The sequence below is a fragment of the Harpia harpyja genome, chromosome 17 (assembly GCF_026419915.1).
Source record: "Harpia harpyja isolate bHarHar1 chromosome 17, bHarHar1 primary haplotype, whole genome shotgun sequence".
NCBI classification, from domain to species: Eukaryota; Metazoa; Chordata; class Aves; order Accipitriformes; family Accipitridae; genus Harpia; species Harpia harpyja.
In genome coordinates, this window is record NC_068956.1 from 3,902,368 (window position 1) to 3,920,881 (window position 18,514).

Genomic DNA, 18,514 nt, shown 5'->3' on the forward strand with positions numbered 1-18,514 from the left:
TGCCCCAGGCTAAAACCATGGAAGGATTAATGAGAATCAGTAGAAACAACCAAGCTTTGGTGCTCAGGAACATCCTGATGCTGTTTAATTTGCTGGTATCGGCAGAGCTTTAAAGAGCCCGTACATTTTTCACACTTTGATCTGTGCTAATACCCTCACCAGGCCCTTACAGCAATAGCCCACACATGCAGCGGCATTTCTTGCCCCAGTATCAAACACTCTTGTTTATATTGGCTAAAAGCTCACACTCCCGTACTGAGCAGTTCCCCTAACGACATCATCCCCGGCTCTTTCCTACCGCCCATGCCCCAGGATTACTGTCTGCACAGCAGTGCAGGTACAGCGGAGCTTCTAAGTGCCCTCTGGTGCAAAGTCTGGCACCATCCTTCAACTGCTGTGAAAAGCAGCTGGAAAGGGGTAATGTCCTAAACCTCCACAGCTGCTTGCTAAGAAAAGCTGTGCTGAAGCTGTGCTTGAGCTTGCCAGGGCCTGTGCTCAACAAGTTACTTCTTTTTTGAGGCACTATGACTACTTTTAGTTTCTGTATCTAATCGATTTCCAGTGAAGATTTAAATGTCAGTGGAAAGCTACCGATTTGGGGGAAAACCAACTAAGCCACAACAGAGAAAATAGGGGCACACGAATTCCCTGATATATAGTTAGCTGAACTACAGTTTCAACTGCTCTGCAGTTGTTCATTAACATTAAAGTGGTTGGCAGTGTTTGCCAGCATCTTCCAGCACAATAATGCCCAATTCCACCCCTGCAAAACCCATCCAAGAATTCTTGGCATGTTGATACCCCCCGAATGACTCAGCCTCCCATAAGAAAAGGAAGTAGATCAGGGAATTTTAGGAAGGGCGGGCACTGAAATCATACACAGAGCTAAGAACAGTTAATTGCATAACTGCTATGGAAAGAGCAGGAAATACGAGGGCTTGGGCAGAGAAGGAAAGCAGGAGTACACACAAATAGGAAAGAAAATACAAGCACTGAGATGCATGGAAGGGAAAATGGGAGAAAAGGATGTGGAGGGACTCTGAAATGAGAAGAAAGCGGGGAGTATCAGAGAAAAGGGAAACTATGTATGTCCTGGGAGAGAGCAGGCAGGAGCATGAGGGAGTCTGGTACACGGAGCAGACACAAGGACAACCTAGAATGAGACACGGAGCCAGCAGTACCACAAGGAAAAAGAAACTGATGAGCCCAACTCATTCAGTTTCAAGAAACTGTATGTTGTAAAATGAATTTTAAAAGACATTCCAGGCTTGAACATTCGTTTTTACAAACTATAAAATTAAGGGTTTGCACTTGTATGTAGAAGATCTATATTCTCACCTATCAGTGGCAAAATACAAAATAAAGCCGCTATAGGATCACACCAAAAACAATTGTTTGGAATGACACTACCCTCTGGTGGTCAAAAAATACAGTTATATGTACACCAGGAAGGTAAAATATTTGGAGCTGGTCGTACAGATAACTGTGGTTTGTTTGATCCCTTATTCGTGTCATTGGCATACTTAAAAAAAAAAAAAAAAAAGGCAATCAATTCCAAACCACACTTCAGTAATCCACCTTGAGACCATGCTGTTAAATGACACATCCACTTTATTTGTTTTCTGGCAACCGGGAAGAATAGGAACACCACACATGGCTGTGCTTAGCTATGTAAGTAAATGAAGTAACACAAAACTAAATTTCCAAATTATTCCCAAATAAAACGTAAAGCTATTACCAGCAATTTCCTGCTTTATCTCTTTGGAAAATAAGCTCTTCAGAACTGACATTCACTTTTAGCAAGAGAGCTCCTAGACAAATAGACTTCAGTCTCTAGATGTCACTTTAATACAAGTATTTAATAAAAACTACAATACCGCTTGCAGAAAAGAAAAATGAAGGATAATTTTTCCAAGTTAGTGCTGACCACATCCATAATTGCGTACATTGTCACCAATTAATTCAAAACAGAGTGCATAAAGCTGTGGTCAGAGGAAAAAAAAAAAAGGAGCCTATATAGGTATTAAAAGCCAGCTTTCTTATTCTGATCCTTACTTCTAACAGGACATTCCTTGAGTTCATCCAAAATCTTAAATACATAAAGGATAGAACTGTTTTTTCTTCCACATTAGTTACAGAACATCATGGCTGAGAAAAGCAATTGCTTCAGTTCAGGGTTTTCATGAAGGTCCTTCAGGACTTATGTAATGACTTAACACAGTCATGTCTCCTGCCTTGCCTCACTCGCATTTCTTGACATCTAATCTCATACAAACAAAAAAAGCCAAATATTAACCACTCTGCCATTTTCACCTTTCCTCCCTTTACATTATCACTGTTCAATTGCTGGGTTTTTTCCCCTTCTGTTAAAAAAAAAAAATCCCTATTTCTCATAGCCAAATGATCCTTTCGGAAGATGAGCCTTCCAAATACTCTTTTTATCCCCAAACGTCTTAAGACCAGATGTCTCAATGGTCCTACCTTTCTGGAAATGAGAAAGAGCTTGTCCCGTCACTCCCTTCTAGGGAAACGATTCTGTGTTTTGCAACTTTAATCTTTATGGTAGGCTGAGCTTCAACTAAAAGTAAGGGTTTCCTTTTGTTGCTTGGAAGCAATATATTTGTGTATTGCCTCCTTTCAAGAAATACACCGTGCAGACCTTGACCGGGCAAAAGTCATTCTTGCCAGGTCTGACAAACTGTCGTCTTTGATGCCACCTTGTGGCAAAAATACTGGATTCTAGAAATACTCAGCATTTGTCGCTCCTTGCAGGTGCATTTAACTGCAGCACAGTGGTAACTGCTGCCAGCAGCGCTTCAGTTTTAGCGTTCATAAAAATCAGGATTTTGGCACTCCTAAAAATGCGGCACCAGTCGGTGATGGAGAGGATGAAAAGCAGGAAAAAGCGCTGCAAAACACATTTATTCCTACCACAGTGTGAAAACTAAAGCGGTACATCAAAGGGCACATGGCACAAACATTCGTGTGCTCAGAGCCCATGCATTTATTTCTCTCTCCCCGCCAGAAAAACACTCGTGGCGAGAGGTACAACCTGTTCCGAACTTGTAACTGCAAAATAGCACTGCAGTTAGGGACTGAAGAAAAACTCAGCCGCAGCCTAATAGGACGGGAAGCATTTACGCCAATTACCTCACACTGGACTCACCCTTCTCAGTTACTAGGCGCAAAAAATTATTCTAAAGGAGGCCCTGCCTATTTTTCAGGGCCGCCTTGAGGCCATTTGGGGCCCGCTATAAAAGCCAAGTTACCACCTTCAGCAGCATGAGGACGGCGCCTATTTTTAGCGTTACTTCCACTGGAGAAGCCCAAGAACCGCCACATGCCTCCTGCTGGCGCTCTCCCAAACACCTTTCTCCCAGCAAGCGCGTAGGAGGAAGAGATTTAATTAACCCACACACCTGCCTCTTGCACAGCGAGGTTCCCAAGAACAAGGGAAACCGCTCTAAAAGCCTTCAGCCAGGCTGAAGCCAGCGGCAGCCGCCAGCACCTCCTCGGTTTTGCCTCCCGGCACTCCGGCTGGCAGGCTGGGGCCGGACCGCTCCTCTCTTCTCCTCACTTCACTTCGCCTCACCTCACCGCCCCTCACTTCACTTCGCCTCACCTCAGCGCCAACGGCCGCAGCCCGCGCGCGGGAAGGCACCAGCGGCGCCTCGCGCCCCCCCCGCTCCGCGCTCCCGCCGCCCCCTCGCCCGGGGAGCCGGGCGCCGCGCGCATGCGCGGCCCCGCAGCCCTCTGTCGCGCGCGCACTGCCGGCGGCGCGCAGCGCTTGACTGAAGAAGAAGAAGGAGGAGAAGGAGGCGGCGGCGACGCCGTCTCGCCTCACCCCACCGCGGGGCCGGAGCTTTATTCTTTAACTGCTTTCGCCTGCCTGCGGAGAGGCCCCGCTACCAACCCGACCGAGATAATTGGCTTCGCCTGCTGTTCCCTCGTGGGCGGGAGTGGGGGCTGGGTGTGTGTGTCCCCCTCCCCCGGCCTCCGCCGCGGGCTGAGGGGAGCTCCGTCCGCCCCACCGCGGAGGGGCTGAGGGAAAGCAGAGCCCCCTTCTTCCCCCACCCCCGTGCCTCTTTTCCACCGCAGGGAGAGACTTTCCTTCTCCTAACCCCTTCCCGGCGGGGAGTGGAGGGGAGAGGGATCCCCCTGCCCTCCTCACCCCTGTCAAGCCGGGCGCCCCTGCCCTTTGCTCCCTGTCAAGCGGAGGGTGAGTCAGACATCTTGCAGGCTGCAAGCAGGTGGGGACAGAAGCTGGCTCCTACCTCGAAGGGAAAGGGTGGTCATTTTCCCTCCCTCTCCCACTTTCTTTCTCCCCGTAGGTGCCGGGGCTGGACCAGGGTGAACTCCTTCGAGTCCTTCGGCCTGTGAAACTTTCGCCATGGCTGGCGGTGGGGTCGGGACCTCGCTCCTGCTGATGGCCGGCATCATGGTAGCGGTGGGGCTGTGCAGGAGATTGACCCGCCGCCGGCTGCGCACCCACCAGCGCCTTTGCACTTTCCTTTTGGAGATGTTTAGCACCTTCCAGATTTGCGCCTGCACTAACGAGCTCTGCCTGCTTGGCAATGTGGAGCCGAAGCCGCATACCGCCCTCACTCTCACCTACGGTTTCACCGTCCTGCATGGCTTGACTCTGACCGGCAGCACATGCAATCCCTGTGGCACCTTACAGCCAATGTGGGGTGGTGGGATATCGGTCAAGATGGGTGGACTCAAAATCACCGCTCAGTTCGTGGCTGCAGTGCTTGCCAGAGTGTTCATGCACTTCATCTGGAGCCTGGAGATGGCAGAGCCACATTTTGGAGCACTCTCGCAGGGCTGCAGCAGCCCCATGCAGACTACAGAGACGCAGGCGTTCTGCATAGAACTGCTCTTTTCTGTCGTTTTCCAGCTGAGCGTCCTGCGAGTGGAAGGTGTTAACCCCAAATACAAAGTCCATTTGATTGCTCTTCTCATCACCATGCTCGTGTATGCAGGTTAGTCTTTTTTTTTTCTCTGTTTCTGCAATAAAGTTGTAACGGAAGGGGTTTTTTATTTTCTTAAAAGTGTTAAGTTGCAAAGTTATTTTTCATAGATTGCAAAAAAACATATCAAGGAAAGTCTTTGGTCCTACATACGCAGAGTTCATTTGGAGTTTATGTAAAGTTTGCCTGGTTAGATTCCAGACAAGTGTGGGGTTAAGAATGAAATTAATTACAAATTTAAAATGATGTCAAATCTACAAGTAAATATCATTAAGAGTTTCACAGAACACTGTTAAGATATCTCAGTGAAGGACCATTTTGTAATCTGATTTTATATAGCGTGAGAAATTTCATATCATGTGCTCTAAGTGGCATTGCGAGAGCGCGCCGCTGTCTGCATCAGTAAAAAAATGCTGATTGTGCAACGTCAGGGTACAGACCAGTAATGTGGAAGTTCTGCATTCAGGCAATGCATAATTCATATCAGTGCAGTTTATTTAACTGCCTTAAGTCAGAAGCAGGAATGGTTATTTGTAGAATGCATGCAGAAATGATAAAATAGTAACTCATGAAACCAAGTGTAAAAAAAAGAAAAAATTAGGTGCCTGTTGTATCATGGCATTTAAAAGGGTCTCATGTCTCTGTAATGCCCTGTGTGGCCATGTCCTTGCCTCTGCCCGATTGTCACCTCATGCTTCCCAGAACTGGGACACTGTCACCTGCGCAGCCTCTCTGGACCAGCAGGGAGGAAGAGGTGAGGGGATTCAGTCTGAACTTCTTTCTGCTGACTGTCGATGCTCCCTGTTGTCACCAGTGAAGTGCCAGAGTATGTCACTTGTCACTTGAGCCCTGCCCTGCAGGGAGTGGCTTGTACCGGGAAGGAGTTTCTGTAGTTTAGGGTACAAGGAGGTGAGAGAGAGATGGTTACGGAACTCCTTGCTTGTGCTACAGCCCCCACCACAGAGAAGGTCATCTAGGAGATTATCAAATCCATTTATGAGAGGGCGAGATCACTCCCTTATCTGCAAACATCTGGGATGTCACTGACATCTTGTCCAAAAGGTTTAACTGTATTATGCTATCTAACATAATAGCACATAGTAGAATAAAGTACAGTCAAATTCTCAGATGTATTAATGAAAAAATTAGGTAACACCTGAAAGATTAAAAGAAGTCCATGGAGAATTTTGAGAATTAACTTAGCAATTTGAACTACTTTCTAAAATTAATTTTTGAAGGCAGAGGCAAGGTGTCAATGCATTCTAGCACATTAAATATATTTCTGAATTGCTCAGTAAAAGTGTAGCCAAAGATTATCCTAGCTCTTCTACAAGCATAGAAAGCTGGATTCCTGATTCTTAACATTCCTTTCCTGCTTAGCAAATAGTCATATAAAATAATACATGTCACATTGCCTTTCTCTTTGCTAGTTCATACAAAGAATTCATACCCAGTGTCATTGGCGAGGCTGGCCTCATATATTTTTCTAGCAGAAGGCTGTGTACCAGGTCCCTTTCCTTGTGACAATCTTGGACGTGTTATGACTATCCAGTGCAATCGATCTGCATGTACTTCTAGGAAACATCAGACCTACTGCACCCAGGCCTCTTTCATATGCACTGTTTGTTTGTATCGCATGCAGAACACCCTGTGCTACCTGGGCATTTTTCTTTCCATTTCCTTTAATCTAGAATCAGGTCTACTGTAAAAATATATATGCATTCTGGGGAGCAGATCCTGAACCTACTTTTATTCCCTACTTAGTGGAAAATCTCGTTCTTTCTTGTTCACTCTGCTCCAAGCTTCCTAAGGTTTGCACTCTTTGCTGTACACTCAGTTTCAAAAGGAAAGGCGAAAAGTGCAGTCCTCTCTCCCTGCAGTAGTCATGAGCCTGGCATTTACTAACATGTGGATTGAGGCCTCTTGAGGTAGAGGAGGGCATAAAACCCAAGATTTCCATCACTGAGCTATTATACGACTGTGGGAACAGGGTGCTGCTGTTAATTTCTTTCTGTGATAAAGTCACAGGCTTGCACTGTAACAGATCTCTTTTTCAGTGGAAGGTTAGGTATGTACATGTAGGACATCTTGAGTTCTCAAACCTTTCTTGCTGCCTCTTTCTCTTTGCCCACATCTACACACAAACATTCCCCAGGATATCCTCCATTCTCCTGCTCCCTCCATTTTGAGGGCTGCTGATCGGGACCCCCTTCCCACAGCCACTCAGCACAGCCTCCTGACAGCATGCCAAGTAGCTGAGGCAATAGCAAAGGGCCTGGTGGTAGGCAGCCACGACACGTGTCTGGTGCATATACACGACCCACAGTATATCCTGTGGGTTTTGTGGTGTAGCCCTAGCCATGTCTGTTCCACTTCCAGTTTGAGAAACCGTGCTTCGTACACGCAGTAGGAAGAGTGACTTCCAAATTATGGATAGTGGCCTCCAGCAGGCGAAGCTCTCGTCTACAGGCTTTGAAGACAGGCAGATACTTAACTTAGCTGGGATGGATCATTCTCAGGAGATCTTCTGCACCTCCTCGTTAACTGTTTATAAGGAACTTGAGCGCTTCTTCAAGAGGAACGGATCTTTCTTGCTCACCCAGCACCAAAGGGCTAGGCAACCGGCACAAGTTTAGGCAAAGCAATGCTAATTTAGGCAAACTGGTAACATTCTTCCTTTTTCCTACAAAAATAGCAAAAGGTTTAGAATATTGTATAAATAATGATTTTTCAAACTTTGACAGATACAGTGTTCTAGCTAGGAACTCAGAAAGGTGCATTAAATTTACAAAATAAAATTCATGCTAATGATTTCTTTTTACACACTGATTTTAAAAAACAAATCAATTGTGCCTTCAGGACCCGTGTTTATATTACAGTTATGAATTAATCAGAAATGTTAGAAAATACATCTCCTACGTAGTATATCATATGTCATTCCATGAATTATGTTCTACTATGAGTTTGAAAGCAGTATCCTATAAGAGGAATGATTGCTGTCTAAAAAGGGACTGTAAGAAGGAGTATCTCTTACTCCAATTTGGTTTGGGTAAAATTTTGAAGGATAGCCATATCCCCATGGCTTACACCCATCTAAATGTATTGATACACATATAGGGCTCAAAAACATTAAATTGTATTTATATGGTTGACTAAGTGAAGTTGTTGGAAAAAATAAATGTAGCTAGGTCACTGTTTTGTGTACCCCATGAAAGGTACTTAGGTATGCCATGCAACTTACTCCAACAAATAACATCAGATTATACAGTATTTTCAAAATTACAAGATGTTCCTTTAGTGTTTCTTCTACTTCTTCTAGTTAAAAATATTTGGGGTTTTTTTTTTACATTGTTTTACACAGACCAAATTTTTATAGTAGTACATACTGTACACAAAAGCTCCAATACTGCATTCATTCTGTTTCTTCTACTAAGTAAGAACATTATGTCTTTGCATATTAAGGGAATGATTCAGAAGCTAAGGATGCAGACCATATACATGTTGGTACAGTATATTTTTTGATATTTCCTTTGGGAAAATGTTTAATTGGGGGAAGAAAAAAAATACACCTTTTGAGGGCTTTTTCATTTACAGGCAATATTACAATGAAGTCAGAATTGTATGAAATTGGTTAGATGTTTCTGAGCCTAACATATCAAGGTAAAAATGACATATATATTTTTAATTCTGAGTTTCTTCCTAATTTTGGTTTTGCCTTTAGTATTTCAAAAGTTAAAATTACTTTCTCACATATTGTGTGGAGCACACATTACTTCACCTGTTTAAGTTTTTATGTATACACCATCAAAGATGTTACTCTTCTTTTGCCATAAAATCATTTCTCTTTTCTGGTACACAGACTGAGATGTTTAATAAATATTTTTAAATAAGATTATACTAGTTGCCCTGGCCTATGGTTGATATTCCAGTAGTTATTAGCAATGAATATTGAAGAAATAACAGCAGTTAAAACTGTCTAATGTTCAGAAGCAGCAACTGCATCCTGAGAGTGAAATTCTACTCTTAAATGTATGTTTGTGGATATAAAAGCAGAAGCAGTGAATTCATAAATAAATAGATTAAAGCAAAGTAAATTATTGTAGATGGCCTTCTTGGCAACAGTGAAAGTTGTTAATGTGTCAATGTCTAGAATAACAGACTGCACAGCAAATCTGAGTTGCTCTTGAGAACAAGTGTAAAACCAGAGTAAACTGAGTAGGTCAACAAAGATTAAAACGTTCCCGAACTGTAAAAGAAATAATAAGGAGAACACAGAAAGAGAAATACAGAAGAGGAGAATGACAAAGACGTTACTAAAACTTTCAGTAAATGATTGGGTGCTCATAACAAATGAGGATTACAGCAGCATCGTATTTGTAGAAAGGATAATTTCAAAGCTCATGCTGGCTTATTTGAGAAAATCAAGAATAAGCTTTAAGAAATGAAACAGACACAATTATATTTTATGGCAATAGACTAATAGATAAAACAGGGGGTGGTTATAGTACAGAAATAGATAATTTTACCACATAATGCTTTTTCTGCAGGATTGCAGTGAGAGGAACAACATATGTCAGAATTAAAAACACTTAACGTCCAGGTTCATCTGCAGTGCAATTACAGTTAGGTCCCCACAATGTAATATGTTTGGGTCTAGTTATTTAGAGAATGTTTAGGCAACTTCATTTACATCTGAAGTCAGAGGCAAGGAAAGATGCTTGGCTTCTTTAAGCTTCCTTTTTCAAGAGAGTGGAGTGGGGTTTGATTTTGTTTTCTTCAAATAACATACAGAATAATTGTGAAGGCTTTTCCCCAAGTTATTACCATATGATAATCTTAGTGTTCTATACATTGATATGATAATATTACTGTTCTAGTAAGAAAGTATAGAGCTCAGTTTAGGAAGAACAGCGCTTGACAGTTTTTCCATTGTCTTGCATGTGTTACATGCGACATGGGGATGTTATGAAAGCTTAGTATTTGTTTGCTAATATTTGTGTAATTTCTGTCTCTTCTAAAAGCGGGATACAGACTATTAGTAAAACAGCTTGTAGTCTTATCAATAGAAACATTCAGCATTAGCCAAACCCTTCTCTTCAAAGAATATTTGCTAGAAAGGGATAAAAGAAGTTATAGCCTACACCTCAGATATTTTAAAGCATTTTAGAAAACAGTTAAACTGTTAACCATATCATCGGGTAAATAACTTCAGAAGAGTTTATCTGTTCAAATGCTTTCTGCTAATTCATTTTATTGCAGGGTGTGTACATTTCTTGTACTATTGTGTATGTGCGTTTCAATATTAATTTAAAATAAAGAAAGGTGGTTTGATTCTATATTGTTTACATTTTATTGCAGGTGGAAATCTCACAGGAGCAATATTTAACCCAGCATTGGCTTTTTCATTACATGCAAATTGTTTCTATGACAAATTTTTTAGTTACTCACTAGTATATTGGATAGCACCATCCTTAGGTAAGTTCTTAATACTTTATGTATTTAAGTGTTATTTAGTACATGCTTCAAAAAATGGCTATTCTTTATTTGATAGCCTGCTTGTGTTCTGTTTTAAATAAAATCCAGAAAGTGGTCAATTATAACGTACGTGTAAAAGTCATTCAGAATCATGGTTTTGTGTTGCAAATGTAAGCTACATATTTTAAACTCATTTAAAGCTCTATGTAGAACACCTGTAACACTGTTTTGTGAATCTAATACTGAGTTTTAAACAACAGTTTTATTCACAAAATATCTACTGTTTAGATCAGGAAACAACCATATTAGGTTATATAATTTTTTAGTTTAGATGTCACGTTCAAAGTCTAAGTACTTTTGGGATACTTTGACCGACCAAGATATAATGTACCTACCAAAAAACCACAACAGCACAATTCTAAATGGAAAAAGGTTAGTGTTTAGGTTAGGGTTAACTGGTTAGTTATAAACCAACAGCTGTTTACTCCGGAGCGTGATCCTTTCGAAGCTGCCTGTTGTTTGGGACTTTATGCCTTGGTATTAAAATCCAGCCTGTTTGAGGTATGCTGCATATTCTTACACTGACCAAAGGCGCACTTGTAGATTCTAGGAGAATATTAAAAAAGACAGGAGGCTACCTGAAAGTAAATATTAGCCTGATTAAGTTCAAAAGAGAAACATAGTAGTCAGTATGCAGTTTCTGTCTTGCTTTGTGACAGTACAAGAACATGGGGATGATTAATTAAAAAAAAAAACAAAACCCACAGGTATTAGGACAAATGCTTAAAATACGCTTTCTCAATTATTACTATTATAATATCAGATCTTTTTTTATCTCCATAGTGTCTAAACTTTGCAGTTCCCATTCTACATTTTTGCCCCAATCACTGTTAGAAACAATCTGTTCTTAGTTTAAGAATAGGGACTATTAGTAACTGGAATTTTTCTAACTTAAATTACAGTTTTAATTTGGAAGCTATTGATTTTTAACTTCTAGTTGTGTGCAGATGAAAACGCTCCACGTAATACTTCATGCTGTTGATTGTTTACAGTTAGTCCCTACAAATCTTGAGCCTTCTGCTTAGAGGGTATATAAAGAAGCAGTCAGCTAATCTCGAGTCCTTTCACATCTGTTAATCCTATTACAAGGTACTACAGTGGTATTGGAAAGAAGGTGGGCTGTGAAAAACACTGAGGAAACATCTCAAAGGGCTCCAGTTATTACAAATGATTTCTTTTTCTTTGAGTCCATGTCTGTGCATGTTCTACTTACAGTGACTCTCAGTCAGTCAAAAATGGAGACAGAATTTTTAGTCAAACTAAAATTCACTTTAATATAATTTTGTTAAATTAGACATCCAAACAGGATGAATGAACAATAGAATAAGCTTGATAAAACCCCATGCGCTGCTCCAGTTAGTAGCTAATGAAATGTTTTCAGCAAAGCTGGGTCCTAGCAGAACATATGATATTCCTTAGATTTCACATTTACCTTTCTGGTATATTAACAGATTTCAGCCTGATACCCATTTTGAGATTGCCTGGGTTGTAAGTACTTGGGCTTTAATATTTTGACAAGGGATCTAAACAGGAGGCAGATCATGTTTCAGAAAAAAACCACCATGTTCTACTTAGCAAGATGCATCCTGCAGAACTGCTTTGCAGAAAGCCTTCAGGTGATTTCGTCTTGAGTAAGAAAATTAACAGATGTTAACACAAATGGAACCATGACTTGAGGAATTTAGAATGCGGTTAGGGAGTAATGTTTTATTTCTGTGAAAATTTGTAAACAGCACTTTATTGTTAGTTAACATACAGAAAATACATACAGACTGTATTGAATGCAGTCTCCTAATTTATGAGGGAAAGGAACTCCAGACCAAGCAGTTGTAAGGATGCGAATACTCAGGACATGTCACTTTTTGTAATGTCACTACTGTAGCCAAACATTTAGCTACAGATCTCAGGTCTGTGGGTCACCTGAAGGGCTGAGTAGCCTATTGGTAATATAGATATCTCATTACAAAACAAGGGAGCTTCATGGATACATGTAGACCTTATCTTAAAAACCAAGAGTTGTAAGCAAATGTAAGGTGTCGGAGGTGGAAGCATAGAGGAGATAGATAGTTGTATTTGAAAACTGAATGATGAATACAGGAGTGCACATCTACAAATCTAACACGAAAAGAAATTTTTCTGACATTTTTTGAAAATAAGAAAATAATAGGAATACATTTTTTTTCTTCCAAAATTGCACCAAATGATGAGGCATGTAGGAAAATGACCTGTTACGATGACAATAAAATTGTTGTGAAAAGAATATTTAAGCAGAATCATAAAAGTAGATGATGAGGGAAGGGGTATTTTAAATTTAGTTGTAAAAATTACTTTCAGAATCCATGTGTCAGCAGAAATACTGTTTCATACTTCCTAGAAACTGGCAGAGTCATAGTGATATGCTAACTTGATATCTCACTTTTCCCAGCATCAGCATCTTAGATGGTTAAATTACTTTGCTATTATTTTGAGGAATTCTTTTAGGAGTCTAGGGGTTTTTGTGATTTGCTGAACCAGGGACTAGCATACCATGAAACTTCAAATTGCCTGTGCAAAGTGCAATATGATCTCATTTATGGGCATAGCAAATACCCATGAGGACAAGGAGACTGACACCATTCAGTATATAATGGATACCCTGATCTAGCCGTAAGCGACTTCTTAACCGCCAACTTTAAACCAATTTGCTTAGAAAGGACACTTAGAACAAGAGAAGGATTATCACGTTCACAAGAGGAAGTGGAAGTTTTCTTTTAGGATAAACAAATCTACTGGAGGTTTATGGTCTTTCATGAATATAATCCTGGAACTGTAGTTAAGAATTCATTTTTCAAAATGGCTTCACTGATGTTTTGGTAAAGGTGATTCTCCAGTAGCACTAAAACAGCTAATTCCTGTAGTAAATACAGATGTCAGCAAGTGTTTATGACTTAGCAGGCCTAAATTCTGGACTGTGAACATAGAAGCAGTAAGTACCAGTAGAACAAAGATAGTTTCTGTTTTACTGCCAAAGGAATTCGTGTTAGTTGTCCAGGCAGGATTATACCATTAGTAAAAATGGGGACTGAGCTAATGCTTCTCTTTCAGTACCAATGCAAGGGCAGCTATGAATGGAAGAGTTGGTGACAAGATACTGGACATGAGGGCAATAAAATGAAATGCTCTTTCCTGGACAGGTGCCAGCTTAGCATCCTGCCAGTTTTCTAACACTATAAAACCAGAATGAATGCCCACTTCTTTAGATTAGTTTTACCAGAAAGACTAATACTATTCCTTAGAAGAAAAAGATTTTTCACCATCAGGATAGAAAGTAAGTGCCACAAAAGTCACTTCGCAGTAGATCTAAATGGAGGAGGTAAGCAAGGGAGAAGGAAGGCTACAGGTGAAACTTTCACCTTTCTGCTCAGAGGAGAGGGTATTCAGAGGTTTCCATCAAGTTCAGTACACTTAAGCATGGAGCTTAGCAAAGAAACAAGAATTGCAAGTCCATGTGCAGTGAAGTGATCGGCATCTCAGGGATTTGGTAGCAAAGGAGGGTTTCAACAAACAACTAGCAGAAGTCGTCTAGTCCCAGACCCTGGTCCTCCTAGGGCTTTCCAACTATGCAGACATCATCTGACAGAGCAAAACTCTTACACAGTGAGTGAATGCAATCCAGGAAGTTCTTAGAAAACTGTCACTAATCAAGTCTAATTCAAATACGAAAGGGCCAGTGAGTGGTAATCTTGTACTTGACCTGCTTACAAACAGAAAAACGGGTGGTGAATGTGGCCACTTGGGTTGTAGTCCTCACAAGAGTTCAGGGTCCAGAGGAAGACTGGGAAGGTAAATAGCAGAGCTGTTCAGACTTTGGACTTCAGGAGAACAAAATTCTGCTTATTTAGGGAATGGCTTATACAGATCAGAATTAAAACATGAAATATCGAAAGAAAAAACAAGATTATCAACTCATAAGGATCACTTGCATGGTCTGTTGAAGTTTTCTTTGTGAAAAAGACTGTTTGCAAAAAGCACTGACTGCCTCTAACCCTTCCAACAGAAAATTTGATTTTTCTGCAATCGCTGCTGTATTGCATGCTAGACACTCAAATACTTGAATATAATGTGTATTTTCAATACCAGCACTGTGTCTTTCTCAAATACATTTAAATAAAGGTCCTTTCTCTAATTTCTCTATTCAGGTACAATACTTGTGGCTTTCATATGGGATGAAATCCTTCCTCGGATATCCTGAGACATCAAATTTTGAAATCTAGCAGTACTACATTAAAAAAATACTTTCAACATCTGCAGACATGAAGCTTTCAGAAGGCTGTTGACATCGACTGCCCCACCACCTTTCTGTTATATTTTCAGATTTCATGTTTGAAATATGTGACTTACAACTTTGTATTCAAATACTTATTTTGTAATAGCATAGTGGGATTTTGAGAATATCTGCCAACATTTTCAGTTAACCCATATGAATGTGAAGGACTGTTAAAACATTGAAACTTTTTCACTTTAGCCATAAGTGCCATTTGCTGACCTTTATTACAACAGCATGCAAAACTAATTTTAAAGAAATACCCAGTCCTTTCAAGGTTTGATTTTATTGGATTTCTTCCCATAGAAGGCACCTGCAAAAAAGGAGCTGAAGATTTTATTCTTATATTGACCTCACCATATTCCTACTTGCAATATACGTACCTCTGAGAGGAAGAAAGGCTACACTACTCCCTAGAAGAGTCTCCACAGCTCTATTGTAGAGGTACCCTACACCAAAATTAAGTCTATAGGACCACCATTGTTCTAATAATACTCGAGCGCAGGTAAGTAACCCCTCGCTTCCTTACCAGAAGGCTCTGACCCATCCTGTCCCACTATAGTCTGTCTGAGTGTTTATCTTGGTTGGAAAGAGAGGTAATAAAGTACCATCAAATTCTGTGGGCACACACATAAAAGGGCATTTTTGGCAAACCAAACCACCCCCTCCCGCTTTATCAGAGATTACTGCTGCCTCTTCACCTAGTAAGAGAGACACAGTGTATAGGGATGAATCATGTGGAACTTATTTTTCCTTGATTTTATGTAACTCTTACCAGCTATTTTTCTTGAAATAAAGGAATTTGCAATATAGGAGAATAAATAAAAGAGCTAAAACCACAGGAAAGCTACATACACAAACTGGCACAAACATGCCCTTTATAGCCTCAGCTGAGGAGAACACCACCGATAGGTACCATCCTCTGAAGTTCCGTTTCTAGCATGAGGTTTCTTCTTCTGGATTCATCATAATTTTTATATATGCCAAAATATATATTTTTCAAATTGAAGACTAAAATCAGTTTTTCACTTTATAATTACTAGGTTTGAAAGGAGAGATGGTTAACAAGTTCTACAAAGATCTCAGTAGTCAGCCCCTCAGCTCATTACCCAAGTCACCTTGCAGACCATATTCTAAGAGAAAGGGAGGGAATCAGACAGGGGTTTTTTCCACAGTAAAATTATGAACCAAGTCTTGAACAGCTACTGTTGTCAGCTATCTTTTTTGCAAGAGTTTGGGAAGTAAATGTTTTCATGTAATTTCTTACTTATTGCAATAAAATCTTTTCTCATTTTGATTTTCCAGGGTTATATTGCAAAATGAAATCAACTCTTTGAACATGCTTTTCATAGAAAAGAGTCTTATCCATGACCCTATATTCAGTCATTAAAATAAAAAAAAAAAAAAAAGTAGCCTGCTAATACACTGAAGAGAACTAGAACTGCTGGGTTATCATTCAGCAGCTCTTTGATACTAGTGTGAGTAGGCCTACTAAAGGAAACTTATCTGTGGTAAAACTCTTCATGGCAAGGACTACACACCACCACGCTGTGAGCCTGGTAAGATGTCATCCTTCAGCTGGCTTTACATTTATCCGCTGATTTATAACGCAGCTGCGGAGGGCTGCCAGAGCAGAAACCCTATACAGAAGACATCTGAAAAACATGTACTTTTACACCACGTACTGCTTCTAAAACAGATGTTTTGGGAGGCTTCTACCTGTCACTTTCTTGTTTTACTGCTTTTTATCCCTTTTACGTATTTTTAAAGTGATCCATACCTTACAGATATTTTTTTTTCCCTCCCTGGGACTTTGCCTTTACTGGTGTACTCAAGCCCAGTTTTTAGCCTCATTTCTTACGGAAATGAGGCTTACATGATGAACTGATTTGCATGTCTCCTTTGAGCCCATGAGGCCCACACGGTAAAGGACTCAAACCTCAAAAAGCATAAAAACAGGCAGCCAGAGAAAAGAGAAAGCAGAGATACAAACCTGCAGGCGGCCAAGATTTGTTAGATGAGAGGCCCTACTTCCACGTCATTTTTGACAGCCTGCAGAAGCAAAGTCCATAAAGCAAAGAGGTCAGATCTGACTTCTGTATGTCTACATTGTTTATTTTGGCATAACACAGAGTTTAAAAAAAATTGGTAAAAGTCTGAGTGATTAACAAGCAGTTGCTCTATTTATAGCCACTAGAAGTAGAATTTAAAAAAAAAAAAATCACTCAGAAATAGACAAGCCTCAAACTGACTAATTTAAGGCAAAACAAAAGCAAAAAACAAAAAGCAGAAAGAATGAAAAATAAAACCAAGTTACAAACTGAACAATTTAACTATTTTTGGTAGTACAGAAAAAAGTATTTTACATTCAAAGTAATGAATGCTGATGAAGTGTAAGTGTTCCCAGAACACTTACACATAGCTTAAATACAAAGTTTTATTAAAAATAAAACTTGTAAATCCACACACGACACTCCTCAATACCACCTTCAGGGCTCATCCAGGTTTGTCTCCGCCTGACCGAAATTAATCTTAGTCCATTGATTTGACTGGAAGCACCATAAAACGTCTGCTCCTGCAGCTCTGCATCAATACAACACAGATTCTCCTTCCTGGAGCTTCCTACTGCTCGGACATAGCCTGAGAGTACTGAGAGGAGCTGCGTATAGTCCAGCTGCCCTGTAGGTTAACTGTGCCCATCTGCCAGGATATGTAAAAGGTAGTCTGCAGTTTAATAAGAAAAACAACAGAAAGACCACACTCCAACAACTAAGTTATACAGCAGGAAAAAAAAAAAAAAATCCAAAGGCTGTTTTAACCATGAACCATGAATTTAGAATTGTTATGAGCTTGCTTTCCTAAATTATGGTGTTGGTAGAGTTCTAGTACTCCTTAGCTGTCCCGAAATCTCACTATGTGAAGATTCTCCAAATCCCAGTGCAAAAATTAAAGCATCACTCTGTACCCTCCTTTGTTACTCTGTATCCCTAACAAAAACATGCATGCATTTACATAAATACATAATGTATACAAAGTGGCTAGGAAAGACACTCTTGTAGAATGTCTTGTTGCATAACATGCTCAATACTTCATTTATTCAGCAACATCAATAGTTCACAAGACTATTAAATCATCACTAATTTGACTGGCATTCCTAATGAATATTCAACAAAGAATGGTTATAATTTTCACATACCTTAAAACCAAACCATATCCCAACATGCTAAGCAGGGCAGGACCACTCAATACGATTCCAAGAGTGTAGGGCTGGTAAAGAAAAGTTTTCATATAGCAACATAATAATACTGAAAAAAAACCCACAAGTCAACTTCCAAATCAACTGAAAGTGGAAAAAGTTTAGTATCAGACTTTCATCTGAATACTGGGGGAAAAAAAACTTGAATTTGCTGCCATTGCCCCATGGCAAAAACAACACCACGCAGAGAGATGAAACAGTAAAAGCTCCAGCAGGACTAAGCTCTTGGCAATCTAAAGTTGGGTTCCTAAGTTTGGGATGTGTCAGACTACTTGTGTCCTACAGGCACACTCTGCAAGTGTTCTGCCCTTTTATTCTCACATCCAGGTAAATGACAAAAATGGCTTCACTGGACTTTGTTACAGAAGAGAGTGCTAAAACTCAAGGGATGTCAGCTCAGAGTTGCCAGCTGCTTGCTGAAGTAAAGGACTGAGAACTGCAACACTG

General features: G+C 40.4%; 1 protein-coding gene across 2 annotated transcripts; it reads left to right on the forward strand.

Moving 5' to 3' along the window:
- The first annotated feature begins 3,799 nt into the window (after positions 1 to 3,799).
- AQP11 (aquaporin 11) lies at positions 3,800 to 16,108 on the forward strand. Of its 2 annotated transcripts, none has more exons than XM_052812163.1 (4): positions 3,800 to 4,250; positions 4,332 to 4,985; positions 10,332 to 10,448; positions 14,687 to 16,108. In XM_052812163.1, the coding sequence occupies exons 2-4, from the start codon at positions 4,391 to 4,393 to the stop codon at positions 14,737 to 14,739; spliced, it is 765 nt and encodes a 254-aa protein (XP_052668123.1). In that variant the 5' UTR covers positions 3,800 to 4,250; positions 4,332 to 4,390; the 3' UTR covers positions 14,740 to 16,108. The 2 variants fall into 2 exon arrangements, with proteins under 2 accessions (XP_052668123.1, XP_052668121.1); XM_052812161.1 differs by having other exon boundaries at positions 3,800 to 4,219.
- The last annotated feature ends 2,406 nt before the right edge of the window (positions 16,109 to 18,514 follow it).

Bases quoted from the DNA above. Each gene is read 5' to 3' on its own strand.
- AQP11 (XM_052812163.1), top strand. From the start codon at position 4,391: ATGGCTGGCGGTGGGGTCGGGACCTCGCTCCTGCTGATGGCCGGCATC. The intron at 4,986-10,331 runs GTTAGTCTTTTT...ATTTTATTGCAG, and splicing joins CACCATGCTCGTGTATGCAG to GTGGAAATCTCACAGGAGCA. The intron at 10,449-14,686 runs GTAAGTTCTTAA...TTCTCTATTCAG, and splicing joins TTGGATAGCACCATCCTTAG to GTACAATACTTGTGGCTTTC.